The sequence below is a fragment of the Thrips palmi genome, unplaced genomic scaffold (genome assembly GCF_012932325.1).
Source record: "Thrips palmi isolate BJ-2018 unplaced genomic scaffold, TpBJ-2018v1 HiC_scaffold_10, whole genome shotgun sequence".
In the NCBI taxonomy this organism is placed as follows: Eukaryota; Metazoa; Arthropoda; class Insecta; order Thysanoptera; family Thripidae; genus Thrips; species Thrips palmi.
The window spans coordinates 425,020-447,883 of NW_023144621.1; the positions used below are offsets into that span (position 1 = coordinate 425,020).

At 44.4% G+C, this 22,864-nt stretch overlaps 3 protein-coding genes across 3 annotated transcripts in view; 1 reads left to right on the plus strand and 2 right to left on the minus strand.

Annotated features, from left to right (window-relative positions):
- Nucleotides 1-21,820, plus strand: part of LOC117646070 — a 38,552-nt gene extending 16,732 nt beyond the window's left edge. The window contains exons 11-17 of the mRNA XM_034386743.1: nt 1,604-1,729; nt 2,293-2,498; nt 3,219-3,291; nt 4,376-4,567; nt 17,804-17,863; nt 18,944-19,315; nt 21,663-21,820. Coding sequence (XP_034242634.1) covers nt 1,604-1,729; nt 2,293-2,498; nt 3,219-3,291; nt 4,376-4,567; nt 17,804-17,863; nt 18,944-19,315; nt 21,663-21,691 — 1,058 coding nt within the window. The 3' untranslated portion in view covers nt 21,692-21,820. The remainder of the gene's footprint in view (nt 1-1,603; nt 1,730-2,292; nt 2,499-3,218; nt 3,292-4,375; nt 4,568-17,803; nt 17,864-18,943; nt 19,316-21,662) is intronic.
- LOC117646678 overlaps nt 1-22,864 on the minus strand; it is a 586,045-nt gene that overhangs the window by 378,863 nt on the left and 184,318 nt on the right. The gene's annotated exons all lie outside the window — the stretch shown is intronic.
- Nucleotides 10,645-13,688, minus strand: LOC117646800. Its single transcript, XM_034388022.1, has 3 exons — nt 13,559-13,688; nt 12,165-12,440; nt 10,645-10,986 (listed from the first exon to the last, which is right to left on the minus strand). The coding sequence occupies exons 1-3, from the start codon at nt 13,610-13,612 to the stop codon at nt 10,723-10,725; spliced, it is 594 nt and encodes a 197-aa protein (XP_034243913.1). The 5' UTR covers nt 13,613-13,688; the 3' UTR covers nt 10,645-10,722.

Below are 22,864 nucleotides of genomic sequence, written 5' to 3' on the forward strand. Positions count from 1 at the left end.
CAAAAGCATTTACTCTAATGCATTTGAGGCATGCACCTACAACCACATGGAACACCAAGCCTCAGCGCACATACTGACCTTGTATCAGAACCTTTTCAAGGGCCTGGTGAGCTCTTATTGCTGAACTTAATATGGATCATACTCAGTCTAATATGGAAATACATACTCAGGAAAATTAAGCCAAGTTCAACCTATATTAATTCTTACTCAGAAAAAATTTGGATTTAATTAAGGAGTAATTAATTTTTTTTTCAAGGGACCCCATGCTGGGGCGATTCGTAACAGCATGCAAGGGTTTGGAAAGCGTCTTAGATTTCGAAGATTACGGACTCAAGATTGATCCAATGGAGCTGCACAGTCTAGATGAAGGGCCAGACTGCTCAACTGGCACAAGTTTGACACCGATATGCAGAATGTTCTTAATTTTGTATAGAGAATTCCAAAATCTGTTACAAATCGCCCCATACTCCCTTAAGGTACAGTGAATTCTCAATGGTATGTTACGAAGTCAGCTGCACCACCATAATATGGAATATTTTCACCATAATATGGAGAATCTTCTCTGTACAACATTTAGATTGTACACTGTCCCAGTTGGGGGGAGGGTTTTTGTTTCATTTCCAGACCTTCGCGGTACAATGTCATTCCAGGGACGTGTCAACACGTTGAAACGAATGTGACAAAGTGTCAAGCTCTTTTCAACGTTGTGTAACATTCGTTTGAAAGGGAATAAGTTCATTATTCACATCCAAACGAATGTGACCGAGGGGTACCTCACTTCGAAAACAGGTGTACACTGACTGGTGACTATACTAAATTTCCACTTTGACTAGACTGAAAATATCACGAAATGCGTTGCAAAAATACTAAAATTGGGACAAATTTACGTGGTTTTGCCGACTTTTTCAGTGACTAGACTGAAACAAGGCAGTGACTGGAGTCAGGGGTGTACACTGACTAGACGAAGTGAGGTACCCCTCGAATGTGACGCAATAAGGAACCTGGCGTTTTGTCACATTCGTTTCAACGTGATGTCACGTCCCGGGAAAAGAAAGTGTAGGCGGACCACCCAGAAAATACCATTTACGAAATATTTCGTCATTATGGGTATGAGTTTTCCATGACAGACATTTTCCCTGTACAAAGTCGTTATTTTACGACAAATGTAGCGAAGAATAACTAGTTATTTTACGAAAAAAATTCACACCATTGTGGCTTGTTTTGAGTATTTTTGGAAGAATTTTACGTACAATTCGTCTTAAGTGTTTCACGAGAGGCTCGTATTATGACGATTTAGGACGGGGACCACTTGGGTTGGGACCGGATAACGCCGGGACGTATTGTGCTGGGTACGAGTCGGTAGGGACGAGTTGTCCTAGACCCTTGCGAAATAAGATTATTCGTTGCGAAATTTGTCTTAAAGTCTCGAAAACTTTTTTTCAGTGCAGAGGTTCCCCAGATGACGAGTCCTGCAGGATTTCCCCATGCAATCGTCTAGTTTCAGAGTTAAAGGGAACCCCAGTCGTCACATGACGCCTCTGTCCTCTGTTCCAGGAAAACTGGAGGTCACAGTTACCATCTGAGGAATCATTGCTTTGTGCAGGTGTCACGTGTGGAAAGAGTGATATGCAATGCACCAATGGTAGGTGCGTCCTTTCCAAGAATAAGTGTGACGGCTACAACGACTGCGGCGACGGAAGCGATGAGATCGCAGAGGTGTGCGAAACAGGTACGCTACAGTGGTAGAACAACGACATGAAAACTCTTTTACGCCCTTCCCAAGGGCATAAATCGTTTCATGCCCTTGGGAAGGGCGTTGATGGTATAAGAATTTAAAGCAAAATTTTAATGCCCCTCCCAAAGGCATTACTGAGTTATGCCCTTTAAGGGCGTAAATCGTTTACGCCCTTAAAGGGCATAATATTAATGCCTTCGTTTCACCAGTGCAAACAACTTGGCCCACAGCATCAATAGGTAAAGGGCTTTACCATATAGGCTTCCTGGAAAAACCAGATACCGTTCTCACCTTGTACCTTGCAGGCGGTCTATGTAGTACCGGGGGTGGGGAAATTTCCCCAAAACGCACGCATGAGGGGCAGTATGGCGTCGAACGGGCATAGGCCTATTCATCTCGACGCGATTTCCAGGGAGTTCCTGTAAAAACCAGAAACCGTTTTTTCAACGAGTAGGCAACAAGCACGTCTTCGCTTGCCCCTTAACCCCTTAACTTTAGGCAGGCAAAAATCGCCTCATTACCCCCTTCTTAGAAAATTCCTGGACCCGGGCTTGCAGTCCCTGCGGTCCCGCTGCCAGTGGGCTACACTGTGGCGGCCACGGTGCGCCTGCTGGAAGCACACGGCGCCCCCGTCATCCTCGCCTGCTATCAGTGGATCTGCGTCCGGGTCGACTTGGGATGCCTCAGCCCTGGCGGCGCGCTGGGGTTCTCCTCCGCCCACGGCTGCAACATCCGTGGAGGCGGCTGCAACGGCTGGAAGAGTGTAAGTAGAATCATCACCCTGCAAAGTTCTCATTTTGACAAATGTGGCGCCATATTCGCTGAATTGCAGTGTGAGTGAATCTGTTCACTCACTCGTGAATTCAAGACTTAAAAGTGTTGAACGTCCTTGACGTTGGCGAGTGCGGGTACAGGGGAGGGGCAAAGGAGTTTTTGCTTCTCCCTAGCGCTTTTTAGATAGCCGAAGATCAATTGCAGTCGAGTCGTTAATAGCAATGGCCTGCAAGGTAGACAACAGGGCGAACTCTGCCCCTGTATTTAGGCGAAAAGTTCTACTTGGCCCCATTTGAAAACCGCCTTGGGATTCGCCACTGGAGGTTGGAGGTTTGACACTGTTAAACTCCTTATGGTGGCTAAAGTGAAAATCTGTCTCAAAATTTAAGGTTTTTCGTTCTGTTAGTGTGTCAAGTTGACGCTTACACTGGCTTGTCATGAAGCTTTAAGATTAAATGTTTCACGTCATACTTTCGAGAGACCCTGAGAGACAATTGGGCTATAATCAACGCTTTCGCTCTCATTTCAGAAACGTGACATCACGTTGAAACGAGTGTGTCAAAATTTCACGTTCCTTTGAGCATTGTCACATTCGTTTGGATGTGAATAAGCTCATCTATGTATGATTCCCATACGAGCGTGAACGAAAGTGTAACCAACGCTTTTCCTTGGTCAACTGAAATACGTCTTGAGTGTAATGTGTCCGCAGGGAGTTCCAGATGACTGCCAGGAACTGACAGAAGGTGAATACACCTTTGTGATGGAACGGCGCTTGGTTCGGGGTAAGTTACACATGAATTACATCTTTGGCCCCTACCGTTTTAAAATAGGTTTGGTTTAATTGATCCCGAAGCGGAGGAAGGTTTCACTGCATCAAATCCTTACGTTAAAATGCACTACGGAGTCATGTCAACTTGGGTATCCCCAACGAGTTAGAGTTAGAATTTACACTAGTCGCACTCCGTTCTGCAAGGGCGGTGGCGAGTTCACTTGCCACAAACTGGCAAGCCGTTTTGAATCCCGAAAATTCGCAAGCCTGGCCCTGAAATACTCCACCGCTCATCAAAGCTTGGCATTCCAGGCGTCTAGTATTGGCCAGCTGATGAAGATTTCAGGTCAAAGGGTACTATTTTTGGGTAATGAATAGCTTGCCAATTATGTGGCAGGCAAACTTGCCATCCGATTCGCAGTGCACGAGGAGGTTAAATATAAGTTTTACACTTAAACATGTTTTAACACGTTTTACGTATTAACGTTAAGAACTATTCAAAAAAAATAAGAAGAGCCAAACCCTTTCATGAATTTCATCGACGGAGTCATGTGGAATTAAGTTGACTCATCTCCTTTTTCCGTTGAAATTTTGTGCCCAAGTAAAGGTTTAGTCATACCATTATTTTTCATATTGATTTGCCGCAACTCTATGCATTTCCGCTGAAACAAAAACCAATTTAACCGTCTCAAGAATAAGCTTTTTTTTTTTGTTTTGTTTTGAAAAACATGTTTATTGGTTCATAGAATCTCTCAACAGTAAAAATAAAACAACAACAATAAAAGATAATAATAAAATTGAACCTGAACAGCACCTGTTCCGTGTTCTGTGCAACACTGTGAAAATTTGTTGTCATTTTATGACAAAAACGCGGATGGCATTTTCATCACTCTCATATCATGACAATCTCATCACAAATTGATGACATTTCCATCAAAGCTCCTAATACTTATTGCATGGACGTGACAACAATGTCATTGATTTTTTTGATGACAGTGTTGTAAGGAAAATTAGCCTTGAAATTGTCATCAAGTGACGACTCAAATTTCCACAGTGAAGGTGTCTGAGTAACGCCGGGTCAATTCATCTTCCACCAGATCCATTATCTTCACGGTCCACCGATCCGTTTCTATTTCTATGGCTGGAAGGCCGGCCTGACCTCTCGATATCCGTTTTCTTGGAAATGGGCAAAAACGTGCTCACCTATTCTAGCAACTCCGAGGTTCTCGCCATGACACTCAAGGTGCGGCCAGAATACTGGATAAGTGACATGGATGTGCAGTTCAACGGTAAGTGTCATCTCCGCTTTCGTTTGTTCCAATCTTGTGTCGGGTCAGAAGAAGTCCGGTTGCTCGTTTTCTACATCGTCCTCGTGGGTTTTAGTGCTTAATACCGTGGCGGTTGCGTGTTAAGGTTCGTAGCATCGGTTTTTACCCGAACAGTTTTAGGTGCCTGAACTTGAACTTCGTCACATGCAATATGGCGTTCAGTTCCTTGTTTTTTTTTTTAAAGGGACAGATTCTTTGGACTGAGGTCGTGTTGCGGAGGATCCAACGCAACTTATGATACACTCTCAGACTCGTATTGACCTTTTTATCTTTTGCCATAAAGGTTTTTGTGCAAACGTAATATGATCCAGGAAGCGGAAGAAGGGGATAACTCAATTTTGGCCATTTTCCAGGAGAAACCAAAAACTGTTAGGAGGGAAAACTAAAACAAAACAAATGAATGTTGCACATGTTAATAATTTCAAAAAGCATTAGTAAAATTTTGGAAAAAAAAATAAAAAGTGTAAGGTCACTCCGTAGAGGATTTCTGCGACTTATCGCTTTCCGTTGAAATGGAAAACAGAGTCAGCTCACCTTATATTTCCTAAACAAAGAGGAATTTGGAGACAAGTCAAGTGGAACAATAGTCTGCATAAAGTGTATGTTACTCTGGTGTATTTTTTGGACTTAGCTCTTTTTTCCAAATTGAAATTTAAAATTAAGGGGGGGCTAAGTTGAGTTGATTCTTTTTACACGAGATTCATAAAAATACAAGTTGAGTTATATCCTTTTGCCAATTTGTCAAACGGACTCATGTGGACTTCCGTTGAGTTATCTCTATTTTCCAATGAAATTTAGATCGTAAAAGGGGTTAAGTTGAGTTATACCCTTTTTCCATGTGGATTTTCTCCTAAACTGCTTGGAATTCAGTCAAATAATTTGGTGTAGTGATGGAAACCATTCTAAGGCACAATATTAAAATACAAACTCAATTTGGGGATAAGTCAAGTTATTCCCTTCTTCCGCTTCCTGGATCATATGTACTATTTTCTCTTTGGCTATTCACTATTTTGTTCGTTGTATAATGTTTATAGTCCATTAAACCGGACTTAATGTCATTTGCAATGTACTTTTCAATTTCTATATGCTCTATTGACAACTACAGGGTGAGTTTTCTCAATGTGTCAATAACTTGTAGGTAGTTTGGGCACCCCAAGGCGATCATTTTCTTTTCTACCAATGAACCAGTGGGCGCAAACGTCTAGGTACGGAGATGATTGGTGTTTTGGAATTGGCCTTCGCGCCTGCGAGGTACGCACCCGCTGCCACTGGGTCGCAGGACCTCACGTGGGGGTGTCGCGGGTCTAGAAGGGCTGCTTCGAGTCTCGTTGGGGTGCGGCGGACCTTGCAAATGTCTTTTGGGAGGGGTTGCCGCGGGTCTCAAGAGGCTGTCATGGTGGCCCCCGTTACAGTGGATCTCACGGCTGTCTTTGGGAGGGTGGCGGGATTCCTCGGATACTTCCGCGAGGTGAGTGGCACTCCCGCGAGTACTGCTAGTCCCGCGACACCTCCTCGACAGGTCCTGCCGCCAAGCAAGAGAGAAGAAAGTCCATATAGGTCTGAGCGTGTATGATTAAGACTATTCCTTGCCATTAGGACTGGAACTTCACTCTCATTCCAGGAACGTGACATCACGTCGACACGAACGTGACAAAGTGTCACGTTCGTTTGAGCATTGTGTCACATTCGTTGAATGTGATTTTTGGCTGATTCACATCCACACGAATGTGACTCAATGCTCAAACGAACGTGACATTTTGTCACGTTCCTGGAATGAGAGTGTTATTGCACATTGAGGGCTTCATTCGTCATCCGATATCTCGAAAATGTCTATGAACGGTTTTGTGGAACTGTCACTCTGATTACTGGCCTTATTCGAGGGGTAGGTTGAGTAAAAGAGCGTAGAGTACTGCCGCAGGCCACGCTGGGCTTCGTTTGCCGTTGCGTTTACATGACTTACAGTATCTCTCATATGTCATCAGCAATCGGAGTGACAGTTACACCAAACCGTCCCTAAGGCCTCCCTTCACGATCTTGTATAAAATATTTTTAGATGAATCGAATAAATATTTAAAGAACTGAAACGCACACGGCGCCTGCAGCTCGCTTCTGCTGCAGCTGCGAGGCGGCAGCGTTGCCACGTCAGGCGCGATAGCCGTGGAAAAGAGGTCGTTTACGTTCAACCCGGACTTTCTTGCAGTGGTGGAGCTGAAACCGACAGAAACTGGTTCTACAGCGACTTCAGACCCTGCAGTCACGGACTCCTCGTCGTCTGCGCCTGCTCCGAGGGTAACAGCAACGGACTCTTAAAGCATTAGCGAACAGAAAGACTAGTGAATATTTCATAGAGAGATAATTTTACTGTCTTCAACAGTCTTTCAACCAACTATGACATATACAAGTCACTTTTGTAACGGGGACTTAACAGGAATCACGAGGATCAGGCGTATACGCCGAAAGAACAAATGTGAAACCAACCCGTCGCTGATACCCAGATGAATTTTTAATTTGGACTGCATTGTCTCCGTTGCAAAGGATTATTGATTCTTGACCTTTCTCTTTCAAACTAACGTCCTTGTTGCAAAAGCAGTCGCTTCCCAATTCTTTCTCCTGTTTATTTTAAACAATTACCCTAAGTAAAGAGCATATTTATCAAATGTTTGCATTTTTCAAATCCAACTTCTAGCAGGGCCAGAAGTGAGAACAAAAAGAAGAAAATGAACCGGAAACAGCTGCCAAAGAACGCTCATTTTTTGATGATGGGTGTCTACACTGGTAAAACAAAGGCATAAAAATTACGCCCTTGAGGGCATAAATACTCCGTTACGCACTGTAAAAATTAATGTCCGGAATAAACGACGGATCCTTCGGCAAAAAAATTGCCAACGGTTCCTTCGTTAATTTACGAAGCTCTTCGTATATTCACTAAAACCTTCGTTAATTTTTTGAACGATCTCTGTCGATTTTACAATCTTAATGGAAATTTACGAAGCACCTTCGTAAATCTACAAAGATCCTTCGTAAATTTACAGGGAACCTTCGTTAATAAACAAAGAACCTTCGTCAATATACAAAGAACCTTCGTAATTATACGTCTGGAATCAACGACGGATCCTTCGGCAAAAAAATTTCCAACAGTTCCTTCGTTTATTTACACTGCAAACTGAATGGAAAGACATTACGCCAAAATGTGGCGAGAAAAAAAGTCTCGCCACTTTTTGGCGATACTTTCATGTCTCGCCACAATATGGTCAGATTCAAATGTCTCGCCAATTTATGGCGAGACTTTTTGTCTCGCCAAATAGGGCCCCAAAATTATTTAAATAGGGTAGGCAATGCATGGATTCATAGCAAAATACAAAAACTACTGCATTATTCACAAAATTCACGAGAAATCATTTCTGATCACCACTGATAGTTGTTTGACCCACTGGGGACTCTCAAGAGTAACGCTGTTTGTTTCGCTCATAAACCAAGAGGTGCGTCTTCACATAACAGGGCCGCTCACATTCAGTTTCATTGAAATCAGATTGTACTCACAATAATCACAGTAGCACTGTGGCTATGAAGAAATTTGCAGGCAGGTTAGAGTTGATTCATCCAATAAAGATTGTCTACAAACATGTAGCTTTGAGTACTGTACAACTTAGCCCAGAGAACAGATGGTGCAGACTGTTGATGAACTTAACATTTTGACAGTTCTCCTTTTTCACACGCAGTTTGACAATAGCTCGAACGATTAAAAAAACATCTTCGCAAACAGATAACCCAGTTGGGAACAGTCGTCATTGCTCGAAACTAGGAAAAACTAAATTATATCGTTGCAAGTCAAACAATCGCTCAGAGGCTGGCAGCCATTTTAGAGGCTATGTTTTTGTTTTTGACAGAAGAGGTTATGGGCATTTTTGGGCGTGACGATTTTGATTCAGATTCGGGTTGGGAAAATTATACGCATGACCAAACCAGTATTCGCAGTCACATCCTCACATCTCGTAAACAAAAGTAACCTGAGGAAATGGCCGCTGGTTATCATGTTTTCCTCCCGACTTTGCATCAATAAATTAAGTTTTTTCTAGTTTGGAGCGATGACGACTGTTGCCAACTGGGTTATCTGTTCGCGAAGATGTCTTTTTATCGTTCGAGCTATTGTCAAACTGCGTGTGGAAAAGGATAATTGTCAAAATGTTTAGTTCATCAACAGTCACACCATCTGTGCTCTGGACCAAGTTGTACAGTACTCACAGCTACATGTTTGTACACAATCTTTATTGGATGAATCAACTCTCAACCTGCCTGCAAATTTCTTCATAGCCACAGTGCTACTGTGATTATTGTGAGTACAATCTGATTTCAATGAAACTGAATGTGAGCGGCCCTGTTATGTGAAGACGCACCTCTTGGTTTATGAGCGAAACAAACAGCGTTACTCTTGAGAGTCCCCAGTGGGTCAAACAACTATCAGTGGTGATCAGAAATGTTTTCTTATGAATTTTGTGAATAATGCAGTAGTTTATCTATTTTGCCATGAATCCATGCATTGCCTACCCTATTCAATAATTTTGGGTCATATTTTGGCGAGACAAAAAAGTCTCGCCATAAATTGGCGAGACATTTGAATCTGACCATATTGTGGCGAGACATGAAAGTATCGCCAAAATGTGGCGAGACTTTTTGTCTCGCCTCTCCAGAGGCGTAAAGTCTGACCTTTGGATTTGTAGTGTACGAAGGTCCGCCGTAGATTTACGAAGACCCGTCGTAGATTAACGAAGCCCGTCATAAATTTACGAAGCCCTTCGTAAATTTACAACAGATTCTGTACATTTACGATTTTTCTTCGTAAATTTACTAAGAACCTTCGTAAATTAACGACGAACTTCCGTTGATTTACAAAAGTTCCTGTAGGAAAGAAACATTTACAGTGCACTTTTGGACATTCCCAAAAACCTTCGTAAAATATTCCGTTGTAAATTCACAACATAATTTTTACAGTGCGCCCTTCCAAGGGCATAAATAGTTTTATGCCCTTGGGAAGGGCGTAAATGGTATAGGAATTTCAAGCAAAATTTTAATGCCCTTCCCAAAGGCATTAACGATTTATGCCCTTTAAGGGCGTAAATCGTTTACGCCCTTACAGGGCATAATTTTTATGCCTTTGTTTCACCAGTGTATTCTTAATCTAAAAATTCAAGAAAGCTTAGTTTTATGATGAAATCTGATTTAAACCTGCCAAAACCCCCGAAAAGGCCGATTTCTTGTACTGTTTCCGGTCTGTTCATTTTCATATTCCTCACTTCAGGCTCTACTAGGAGTGTCTATTGAGCTTAGGGAATGGCGCTGTGCAAGTGTCGTGCGGGTTGCCTGAATACCCCTCAGGTAGGGCGTCAGTAACCTCGCCAACATACCCACTTGAAAACATGGGACACCAAGAGAGGTCCTAAATTTTTTCGACCTGGTTCAAGCCCAGTGACGCTTGGCTTACTGAGCCCTCGCGTACAATAACATCAAGCCATTCTCAGGTTATATTTTACAGTTTCTGATCGCAAAGTTGGTATTGGACACGCCGGGTGCTGGGCCTCTTAACCTTGCAAATATGTGTCGGGTATGTAGATAAATCTTTATTCAATGTACTACTTCACGACTACTCTCCTCGCATCAACGCGCAACCACTTTTACCCAGTCTGAAGCAAAGCCTAAGTAAAATCAAAGAATTCGAAGTGTTCGGAAGGTGAACTCTGACATTAGCCCGCCCATCTCAGTCACTGTCTGCCACCTGTCATGGCTGTCACTCATACGTTCGACACCAGTGTTGCAAACCTACAGTTTTCAAATTCAACACTGACAGTTAGGTCTCACTACAAGGTAGGTGTAGGCCAGACAGTGGCTTGTCGTAACAGGCTTCGCAATGCTGCGCCAGTTCCGGCAATCCACGCCTGGCGTTAAAACGAGGGAGGGAGAGAGAGCGAGTGACAGGAAGCTGGTCCTCTTCCCCACCCGAGTGACGTACTTTGTTATCACTCAGTCAATAAAAGTACAATAATATTTAGAGGGTGGAGACTCTTTTATTCTCAGTAACTGCTGCCCTCTGAAGACAGATTTCATCACGTTGGTGCCATGAGTTATCGGGTGCGGAGAGGCTTGGCCAGGGAGGCGACGATGCACGCCTGCGCCTGGGCGACGAGCGCAGCGTCGATGTTCTTGCCGGTGAGGCAAGGCACGATGAAGTCGACCAGGGACTCCTTGGGGTATCCGTTCTGGGCCTCGATGAGCGCGTTGTTGCGGCAGTCGGCGGCGGGGCTGAAGGTGTTGGTGTCGACGATGCCGGCCTGGCACGCCTTGATGCGGCTGCCGATCTCCTCTCGCTGCCGCGAGGAGTAGGTCGCCTGCAGGGCACGGAAACATCACTCTAGAAACGTCGTTTTCGCAAAAACGTCATGAAAACTAAACGCATTCAGATAGAAACTACAAACTGAACCTGAAAAACCAAATCCCAAGAGAAACTAAGACCGCCAGGGCATTTTGGCGATTAACGAACAATTATCTTGTATCGAGGTCATATTTCGATCAGGACAAATGTTCTCTATATGCAGTTTGTCTCCACAAAATTTTAAGAAATCCTGTTATCTATTTAGCTGGAACAGTTCGGAAATCTTGACCACCTTATTGGGGTGTAGCGTGAAAAGTACTAGCAGGCGACTTTAACAACTCTGCAGTTCGGCTCACCACGAGAAGAATGCATCAAAAAAAGAGAAAAGAGAGAATTCAAGCAACATTTCGAGTCATCAACAAACTTCCTGGTAGTCATTGTGCTATTCAGAACACATATTGCTGCAAAAATTGTTTATCTTCTACATATTTTTATATCGAAAAATTATCTAGCTGAGTTACCTTTTCTTAAAATGATCCTTATAAATTTCAAGAAATGGTGAAAATAATAAACTGTAGGGTCAGTGCGGGGAAAAACTGGACAGGGGAAGAACAGGGGGAGAAACCACATTTTGCTTCAAGTGCCGTATGCATAGGCTTAAAAACTGTCTTGTAATGAACCGCTGATGCAACGGAACTACTTTTGATAGTTGTTATGCCTGTGCATACGGTATTTGAAGTAAAATATGGGGTGTCCAGTTCTTACCTGTCCAGTTCTTCCCCGCACTACAAACCTATCTGTCAACTAAGTACACACTTACAAGCGCATGCTTGACGCATGGAGTTATAGGGCATCAAGCATGCGTTTGTAAGTGTGTACTTGGCCAAGCATGCGTTGGTAAGTGTGTACTTGCAAGCATGCATTTGTAAGTGTGTACTTAGTAGACAGTTAGGTTTGCAGTGCGCCCTGACCCTACAAAGTACAACGATGCTTGGACTGGACTGCTTTCGGCACGCCACGAATTGTACTTCAAACAATTGGCGTACTTTGAAAGTACAATTATTTTAGATGAGAATTTTCCAGGAATTACTGCAGGGTGGTTGTGTTTTTTCTTTCAGCAGTGTACTGACCCAGCACACTGATAATACTGTCCCTTTGCAGAATGACAAACGACTTATACCAATGGAATCTCACCTTCTTGAGCGCAGGCTTGACGGGCTTGGCCAGGGACTCGGTGAGGCACTGCTTGGCGGTGGCCACGATGTCGGCCTTGACGGGGTCCCTGTAGTTCGCCAGGCACGAGGCGATGAAATCAGCCTGAGACTCCTTCGAGTAGACGCTCCTCAAATTGTCCCGGGCTTTGTACATGCAATCCGTAGCGGGATAGCTGAAGCCACGCTCGGGCACAGGCTTCAGGCAGACTTTGATGCGAGCGACTAACTCGTCGATTTGGTTGAAAGCATAGTTGTCCTGCGTCCAGGTAAAAGAAAATAAGTTTAACATCCACTCTTAAAACCTTGCGAACCGATGTGTTTGTAAGCTTGCGAAGAACCTGACTTGTTCGCAATGCAAAGAACACATCCGTATTGCAAATCAGTAGTTCGCAACTTGCGAACAAGTGCTTCGCAATTTGCGAACAACCTGTTTGTATTGCGAACCCTTTGCAAACACGTTGTTCGCAAAATTGCGGACTATCAGTTCGTAATACAATCAAGCCAAACTCTTCGCAAGCTGCAAACCAAATGGTTTGTAATGCGAACACACTCTTCGCAAGGTTTTTAGAGTGTCGGATTCACTGGAATAATTCGAAAAGGGAATTATGGCATATTATGGAGAAGAAATGACTGCGTACTTTTTTGGCTATCTGGACAGAATTGAGCATTCGCGTGAAACGCATCAATTCGTGCGCAACAACGCACAGTCGCACACCTTCGTAATTCCTCTGCAAACGCAAGTGTGTGTGTGTGTGCATGGCACCTACTTTAAAATGAATGCACTTTCTAACTGTGTGCCCAGGACCCAGGCGGTCTCCGTCTGGCACGCTGGACTATAGTGTGTGCCTGCCGGCAAGCACCCAATTTAAAGCAAGGTGCCTGCAAGCACACACCTATGAACAGTGTGCACAGGGGCAAACATTTTCTGGCAAAGGCAAACATAAACAGACTTGCGTTTGCACAGTAGTTGAGAATGAAAGTCATGGTCATGACTAAAATTTTGGGCGAGGAATTCTTTATTACCCAATTATTACCCAAATTTGGGTGCGGAAGGTTTCCTCGCCCACTCTGCAAACTCAAGTGTGTGCCTGCAGGCATGCACCAAGAAGTGCATGCCTGGCACACACTTGAGTTTGCAGAGCAAATTTCCCGCCACCGAAATTTGGGTCATCATAATACTATGGACCCATGTAGGTAGCTGAAACACCCTTCCTCACCCAACTTTGAGCGAGGAACCCATCCTCACCCAAATTTGGGTGATACAGTATATCTCGCCCAAAATTGGGTAATGATCATGCCTCTTTAATCGCATGAACAATTTTGTGCAAAGCTTACGCACAAGAAACTGCAATGTAACTACGTGTGTTCACTTACGGCAGCATAAGCGGCCGCCACAAGGGCGCAGACAACGAGAAGGCTGCGGAACATGTTGCTGCACCGTCGACTGGACGAAGACTGTGGAAAGGAGCGGGCCTCAAGCACCTGGTTTGGCCGCGACCTCTTTCTGCACTTGACAAGAAACGTGGCTCTGTTGGCTGATATACTCAACCAAACGCGATGCTGTCTCGGTCCTGCATGCTCAAAAGGTGTCTCTAGCGACCTGCATTGGCCGCATCACTAACGGACGCGTACTTGCAGAGCAAGACCCAATTATTCGCCGAGATGACGATAACTGTACCCCTGCCGATAACTGTATAGTTTACCCTATTCACTGCCGAAGCGAGGGAACTCCAAACCATCAAACCATCAATGACCAAGGGGCAAACCATGCCCAAAGTTCGCAGTGCTCTTAACCAAGATGGTGTCAACGCTATCATTGGTCATTATTGTACAAGGTAGGTTCACGCCAGACCGTGTCTTGTAACAGGCTTCGCGATACTGCGCCAGTTTTGACAACCCACGCTGGCGTATACTCCTACCTGAGCCTACGGCGCTAGCCTGCCTTCGGCAGGCTGCTTTGCTAGACAGACCGTAGAAATGCGCGTGATCCCCTCAAAATATAGCATTTAGTCATCAGAATCTACACTAATGGGACTAAACTTTGGGTTGCGGGTCCGAATGGGTTCTATTTTCGTCATCAGCAGCCTCAAAACCATAGAAAACGACATGAAACTTGCAAAAAGTTGTCTTTTTCCTGCCGTGTTTTAAGTGTTTTTTGGCTAAAATGACCAAACGAGACAGAAAGCTGAATTTTGGTGTGTGACGAGCCAAGGACATACCTAATGACCCTGTAAAATCTCAGCCAGATCAGCCGAGCCGTTCAGGAGGAGTAGTGCGTGCACACACACGCACGCAGACACGAAAAGTTTTTTAACCGCACTGGAGTAACGGGCTTCGCTATCGCTCAGCCAACAAGCAGGGCTGAACATGACTTGCACACCATCAAACTGATACATTTTCTACTTTTTGTTCCAGGTCCGGAGAAGAGACGAGCAAAGGCATGTTGAGAGAGGATATGGTCTCGCGGAACCGTCCTTTCCAGTTGGAACTAATGTGGCTGAACACGCCTTGCGTTCTGTCAAGCTCTAATTGGCTGAGCTGTAGCGAAGCCCGTTACTCCAGTGCGGTTGAAAAGTTTTGTCTGTCTGTTGTTTTTGTTGTAGTTGCTTACTCGAACGCTAGAGGTCTGCTGAGGCCTAACAGCGCTGATGATGATGAGTGTGTGTGTGTGTGTGTGCGCACTACTCCTCCTGAACGGCTCGGCCGATCTGGCTGAGATTTTGCAGGACCATTAGGCATGTTCTTAGCTCGCCACACACCAAAATGTAGCTTTCTATCTCAATCCATTCGGTCATATTAGTGTAAAAACACTTTACAAACGGCAGAAAAAAGACAACTTTTTAGGTACTTTCAACTTCTTGTCAAGTTTCGTGTCGTTTCTTATGTTGTTGAGGCTCCTGATGACGAAAATAGAACCCATTCGGACCCCCGACCCAAAGTTAAGTCCCATTAATGTAGGTTCTGATGACCAAATGCTATTTTTTCAAGGGATCACGCCCATTTCTGGTCTGTCTGGCAAAGCAGCGTGCCAAAGGCAGGTTAGCGCCGCAGGCCAAGGTAGGTGTACACGTTAGGCGTGGATTTTGTCGAAACTGGCGCAGCATCGCGAAGCCTGTTATGTCAAGACATAGTCTGGCGTACACCTACCTTTTATTTCTACTATTTGTTCTATGTTTGAAGGAGAATCGAGTAAAGGTTTAATGCGAGGGGATGTGCTCTCGCGGAACAGTGTAACTTTAGCTGAAACGGAAAATTCTTGGGTCTACCGTTGTGCGGGTTTTGGATTTAACATTTTTTCCCGATGCCAACGACTCTTTGCCTGAACTTCGGAATTCGTCACCACGACCATATAGGGTACTTTCGTAGATCCTGAACCGGAAGCAAGCAGGCCAGCAGACGCCAAATTGGCCGAAAACTAACCTCTCTTCGGATCTAAAACTATAACAGAGCTGTACAAAAATTGATCGCGTAACACATATGCACTGCAAACAAGTATCAAACGACTGTTTATGTTCAAGTGTGGCCGATACGTTTTACTAACGTCTCTTTCCCATGTCAAGGTTAGATCTACTTCCGCCAACATGGCGTCTGTGTGCTTCCGGTTCAGGGATCTACGAAAGTATCCTATTGATATTGTCATGACACGTGCCTAAACCTGACTTAGCTCATGTTACGACAATACCAATCGTGGCAGCCGAATGTTCGGTGGCTTAGTTCTATTATGGTTTCTGGAATAAATTTCTTTTATCTGTCCCGAAGATAACACTGCGAATTAAGAGGCATAGTCAGGACTAACATTTCGGGTGACGTATACTGTCATCCATATTCGGGAGAGGATCATTTTGTCACCCAAATTTCGACGGGGAAAGTTTCCTTACTCATATTTGGTTGATAATACTTTTTAGGTAGAGGTAGACAATACACCCTTCACACAGTAAATTGAAATGGCAGAATCTGTAGTGGTCTGAGAGCCCCAAATCGCAGAAACCGACAGGTAAATACCGGGGCGGTTTTGCACCAAAACCGCCAACGGCAAATCCATTCTGCGCACAGGCGACGGAATCCGGACTACACTGCACCGTAATCGTCAACTGCGATTCCCTCCACCTCGCGACTTTGAGATGTTATATTATTGGAATTAAAGAGTGTAGATGTACCGCGTAAGGAAAATATTAATTTATAGACTTGTCAAAGCAAGAAAAAGTATGCACACTCATCAAAATATGTGAATCATGTCCAAAACAACAAAAGCATCCAGAGACACAGTGAGGTTAGGTTGGTCAGCGAGACCGCAACCCCTTGGCAGTTTCTGTGAGCCCATCCCAGTTTCTGTGGAGCCTTTGTCAGTTTATGTTAGCCCATGCCAGTTTCTGTGACTACCAAATTCAGAATCATTAACTGGCGGTTTCTGTGCCGAACCGTTACGGATTCCGCCATTTGAATTAACTGTGCATCACCCAAATCTGGATCAGGAAAGCCTCCTCGCCCAAATTTGGGTGATGTAATTATACTCACCCTAAATTGGATATTCATCAACATTCTTTCATTCTCAGTGAACCTAGTGTTCTTTTGACACATTTTGAAAACATTTCGGTTTCAATCTCATTTATTTCCGAGAAATTCCTCCAATTACCAGTTTATTTTACAATTTTCGAAAAGAGCCGCGAACCAACTCTGCGACTCGTTGAAACCTTCAGCGTCGAGCTGAGCGCTGCCTCCGACCCTCGCGGAGCGAGTGGCGCTCTGCACCCTCAGATCCTTTAAGGGTCAGCGTCACATGCGTTGAAATGGCACCATGAATCATAGGGTCAGTTGGGGTAATCATGGGACACGGGGTAAAAATGGGACAGCTGATTACAAGTGAAGAATCGAAATTTTACCACTTCTGCCGTAGCGAATATTTTTTTTTTTAAGTAAAACTATCACATTTGGTATGTCATGCGTTCAAAAATGTCAAATCTTGACTGAGAATCAGCTGTCCCATTTATACCGTGTCCCATAATTACGTGCAAATTTAAGCGTAACTTACGGTGACAAATCATCACAATCCGCACGAAAACGATCGTATGGTATTTGACGCATACCCCTCCCCTTTTTCTAAAAAAAAAAAAAAAACAATTGCAAGCAATTTAACTCACTTTATTGTATCGATTGGTGTACATACCCAACTGCTGCAAGCCTAGCAGAACCCAGGTTATTAAACTATTCATGCGCGTTTACGAAACAATCCGTAGGTTAAGAAACAGAAAGATTTGAAGCTATTCTGAACTTAAGAGAACAACGCTACCATGTTGTGAAATTTGCGATTTTTGTAAAATTTATATCCGTGTTCGAAAAATTACCATCAACACTGCTATGAAAATTCAAAACTTTTTAACAGTAACGATATGATCTGTTCCGAAACATTGCGTGGTCGTCGGTTTCCTGTATATTGTTCCAAAAAAGAAAACAAAACCCTGTTCCACCGATTTACCTTGTTCTTTGCATGGCTGTGGCACCCATTAGGACTATTTCGATTTGCATGTTGGTTTGCACGTTGGTTTGCACGTTTGTTGGTGATGCGGGAATGAAATGAAGCAGGTTGCGGACATAGTGGACTTAATTTGAAATTTCTTGCAGGTTTCCTCCGGGACTGTGCTGAATACGACGCCGACTCTGAAGGAGATCCAGACTTGAAGGGTAGGTCGTAAATTAAATCATTCCTGAACTGGAAAAAGGACAGTGAGGGTCGGGATTGGTGATGAAGGCAAAATTCGCGTGTCCCTTTCGTACATCCAAATTCATTCTTGTACTTAGACTCGGTAGTGCTGGGGTAGTGAGTTGCCTTCAAAACAAAAAATACAAACTTTCATTGCGTGGTTGAACCTTTAATCAAGATAACTTTTTTTCCTCCTGCAAATTCCCGAAAATTTTCGTGTCTTAAAATGTGTGTAGAGGTGCCAAGTTGTTTTCGTTTCTCTTCTGAAATAGGAATTCCCCTCCCCCCTTTTTCCCACCCTTCTCCGAATCGCCAAGAAAATCCAAACCCGCGATCTATGTAATGTAATCCGTGCTTGGTCATAAGTTAACTCTGCGAATTGGATGGAATGATTTTGCGTCAAAATATGTCGTATGGCGAGAAATGAGGTATATGGCGAGACAAGTTTTGGTCAGACCTGAAAGTCTCGGCAAAATTTGGTCCGACAAAAAAGTCTCGCCACAAAATGGCTAGACTTCTGCCTGCACTGAGAATGAAAGAGTCATGATCATGACTAAAATTTTGGGTGAGGAATTCTTTACTACCCAAATTTGGGTGAGGAAATTATCCTCGCCCAAATTTGGGTGAGGAAAGTTTTCTCACCCAAATTTGGGTCATAATACTATGGAGCTATATAGGGAGCTGATACACCCTTCCTCACCCAAAATTGGGTGAGGAAGCTTTCTCCACCCAAATTGGGCGAGGAAACATTCCTCGCCCAAATTTGGGCGAGAAAGTAAACCTCGCCCAAAATTGGGTATTGATCATGACTTTTTCATTCTCAGTGTGACCACGGCCTTTGGGCCGTAACCGCCCCGCGCATTAGTGTAGGCCTTTGGGGGGCGGCCAGACACAAAAGTCTCGCCATTTTGTGACGGCACTTTTGTGTCTGACTATTTTATGGCAAGACTTTTTTGGTTGACCGAATTTTGGTGAGACTTCATGTCCCTCTGGAGTGGTGAGAAGTCTGACCTTTGGATTTGTAGTGAACTTCTTCTTTTTCTTCTGTTTCTTCTTTTTAGATGCAGGCATGGGAGAGTCTTTGCAGCTCCTTTCGTGCGAGGCGTTTCAGTTTCCTGTCTTGAAGAGCCCTTTTTCTGACGACGAAGAAGATCCGGTCGAAGAAGTTCCTTCAGTTTCGAACAGGGAGGGACGGCGCTCCTCGGACTCCGACGTTCCTCTTGCGATTCGCCTAAGACGCCGGCGGCAAGCTCGCCGCAAGCGAGACCGCCCGAGATCTTCGCGAGGCATGGCCGAAGACCACCGCTCAGCGCAGCCTGCGCCCGACTCCGAAGAGGGTGCCGAGCCCTCGCGCGCACTGTGCGGCAACTGCAAGGGTCCACTGAAAAGGGGACCTGGCCGTCCCAAGAGGAAGAGGCGTGGCAGGCCGCCGGGTAGCGGTTCTTCAAAGAAAAAGAAATGATGTACCTTCCTAGATAAGAAGAAACGAGCCGGTGGGCTCTTATCACTCTAGCTTTAGAAACCGATGCCGTAGGAACCTTCTTAGTTCCACGCAATTTAAGTGTAGATTCGAGCAAGTTGCACAAAGTGCAAACGTTGGTTTGAAGAGTTGCACCATCAATAATTTAACAGTTCATTAGTTCCTTGCCAGGTCCAAAAGTCTCGGTAGGAACCAAATGGCCAGCGCGTCTCCTTAAAACAAGATTTGTATTGCGAGATCGCGATTAACAACGGAACATCTTGAAACAAATTACAGCCTTTTGGATCTCGTTGGTCAAAATTAGCCCCTTCCGAGACGTATGGACGTGGAAACAGGATTCAGCCAGGTCCACTATTCATAACCAACATTGATTTGAGCAGTTAAAGAGTCCTACTTACTATGTGTAATTAATCTAACACGCATGCAGAATATCAAAACGAACTGTTCCTTTAAGAAAACGATGCAAACTTGGCATCCTATTTATGCGGTTATACGTCTTTCAACTGTCCCGTGTTCTGTAAGACAGGTCAAGGTGCTTGCCACTGATGGCCTTGAATGAACGCGTTAAATTGAATAAACAATATATATTGAAATTGGAAGCGCCGAGTAGTTTCAGTTACCCCCCTTAGCTGAAAGACTTCAGAGAGGTGGACGATTCCGCACTGCAAATAGAGCATTCTAGTTTTCGCCGATCGAAGAACAAAAAGAACAAAATTGAAAGCCGGGAAGAAATGGAGTAGGTGGCGAGCCCGGTTACAAGGAGAATTGTCCACATATGTACTTATGTTCTGTCCTGTGTCGAAAAGTATTTGAAACAGACGGAATTGCTTTTGGAGGAGATACGACTTTTTCGAGTGCATCCGCTTACCGCTTTTTTAGTTCGCGCTGAGGGCATTGCTCTACTTCCGCTCTCGCAGCCAAGTGAACTCCACATCCGCATTCCCGCTTAGCTGGGACTTCACTGTAAGAAATAACTAGGATACCCCGGAGAGGAACAAGACTGAAGTACATTGTCAATCAAGAGAACCTAAAGAACGTCGTATGCCTGTCAAGGGGAGGTTGCGGCAGTTTCGAGAACACAGTGAGTATCGCTCCGTAATTCGGTGATAACGAAGGCATCGTAAGTGCTACGAAGAACCGCTTTCTATTCCGAAGCGAAGTCTTTCGTCATGTGAAGCATTTCATTCAATGCATTCTTTTTCGTGGTAGTTACGAAGCGAAGCCTTTGCAGACTCTTTTGAGTGAAGGATAAAGGTGGGCGTTTGGCTCACGCCCGCAATCTCAACCACCAAGTTCAATATTGCAATTTCCACACTGGAAACTTCAGTGTGCACTCACGCAGAGCACTTAGCTTATCCGTGCACCGCCAGCTTTCCGATGCGTCGCTGTAAAATCCGAGGAAACTAAGACATAGTAAAATCTTCGCAGAAATGCTTCGTATTATGATTGAAAGTCCTTCGTAACATGCAGCATTCCTTCATAATACGAAGAAATTTTTCTATGCCGTCCTTTCCTCGGTAGATATGAGGCAGATGCTTCCTAGACTCTTGCCGCTTGACTTCTGGTTTGAATTTTTCTCCAAGTAAGGGGATTGGGAAGGTACCGAATTTCGGAATAACCTTCACATATATAGTGGAATTACGGAGAATCTTCGTGAACCTATCTGAGGGGTCACCGGTGCAAGCAATGCACTTTCTTCAGCGTGGATGCAAATGAGTTCTAACCTTCAGTTAGCAGTTTACATTGCCAGCGTGCGAAGCGAAGGTGTGTGCTCATCCTAGCTAATTCCCGTAATAGGGTACTTCGGAGGAAACCTAGACCGGAAGTCAGCGACAAAACCGGAGAAACAAATGAGCGTCGCGCGGCCGTGCTGAGCGGTGGTGGGGGCCGGAATCGGCGCAGTGGGGGTAGCATGCGCGCGCCGCCTCCGCCCCCCACTCCGCCGATTTCGACCCCCACCACCGCTCAGCACGGCCGCGCGACGCTCTTCTGTTTCTCCCGTTCTGGCGCTGACTTCCGGTCTAGACTTACTCCGAAGTACCCTATCCTGCGCATGTTAAATAGAATTTTCTGAGTACATTGTTGAGTTAGCAGAGAACCATGAAATCTTAATGAATCTACAAATGAATCCTCGACCACGTCCCTGCGGAAATTAGTAAATTTGTTCCTGCGTACTACTTTACGCTAGTCCGACAGAGGTGTGTTCGGATGACTGCGGCTCCTGATGGAAACCTCGACCGCGCCCTGACGCCTCAAAGTCTCAATTAATCTCATTTGCGTATCGCGTGTATATTTTGCAGATGGAAATTGCCAACTTATCCGATTTTGAGCTGCTGGAGGTCTTCAAGTTCTTGAGTGCCGCACAGCTTCTAGGATGCCGGACTGTTTGCCGCAGATGGAGGCGCCTGGCTTTGGACCCGCTTCTTTGGAAAAACAAGAAACTGTCTTCATACGGGCAGTAAGTGAAAACGTACTTCCGAACTTGTCCCTTAGGTGCTGGGGGCTTAATGTGGATATTCTTTTGCAGTGTTTCCAAAAAATGGTGGAGAGTTTAAAAAATTTGTATGTAAATTAAATCTGAATCCCATTATTGGTGGAATTTGCACAATGAACTGCTTAAATTTATGTTATTTATGTTGTGCTAAATGTCACACAGGCCTAAAATCATGCAGCACCACAATTGTGCAGCAACATTTAGCGTGTACCTATCTCAGTCTGTCACCTGGGATGAAGCAATTAAAGCCAAATCTTTGACAGTTCGAAGCATTCATTCATTATGCGAAGCAATTCCATAGTGCCTTCGTAGCCACGAAGCCAAAACTTTGTGGTCTTGTTTCAGTGCTCCAGTACGTGACAGCAGTTATCAACACACTTAATGTTTATGTACAATTCTGTACGTGGTGATGCATAATTTTATACCTGTGTACCGTCGTACATAAAATTGTGCGTGAATTTGCATAAGTTTGTGCATCTTTACGCATGATATTATGCAAATTCCACGCACTCAAAATCGTGCAAGTTGTTCGTGCAAAATTCTACCCAAACATTTAGTGTGAAGGAAACGGCATTTGGTGAGCCCCTGCACAGCCAAACCAATGCTAGGGAAATGTTTTTCTCGAGTGGACCCAGGAACCCGGATTCGTTAGGGTCAGTTGGGATAATTATGATACGGCTGACTCTAAGGGGCATAAATGGGACAGCTGACTCTTAGTCAAGATTTGAAACTTTTGAACGCATGACATACCAAATGTGATGTTTTTATTGAGAAAATAACATGTGTTACGGCTTAAGTTCTAAAATCTCGATGCTTGACTAAGAATCAGCTGTCCCATTTTTACCCCGTGTCCCACAATTGCCCCAACTGACCCTACGCCGCATTCTTTCGAAGGTTACTCGCAGCTCGAGCGCAACCTGGAGAAAAGCTTGTGACCCAACCTAGAACATCTTCAAACTTCAGTTAAATTTGTAATAAACAGTTCCCCACCTTCTGGACGACGGGAGA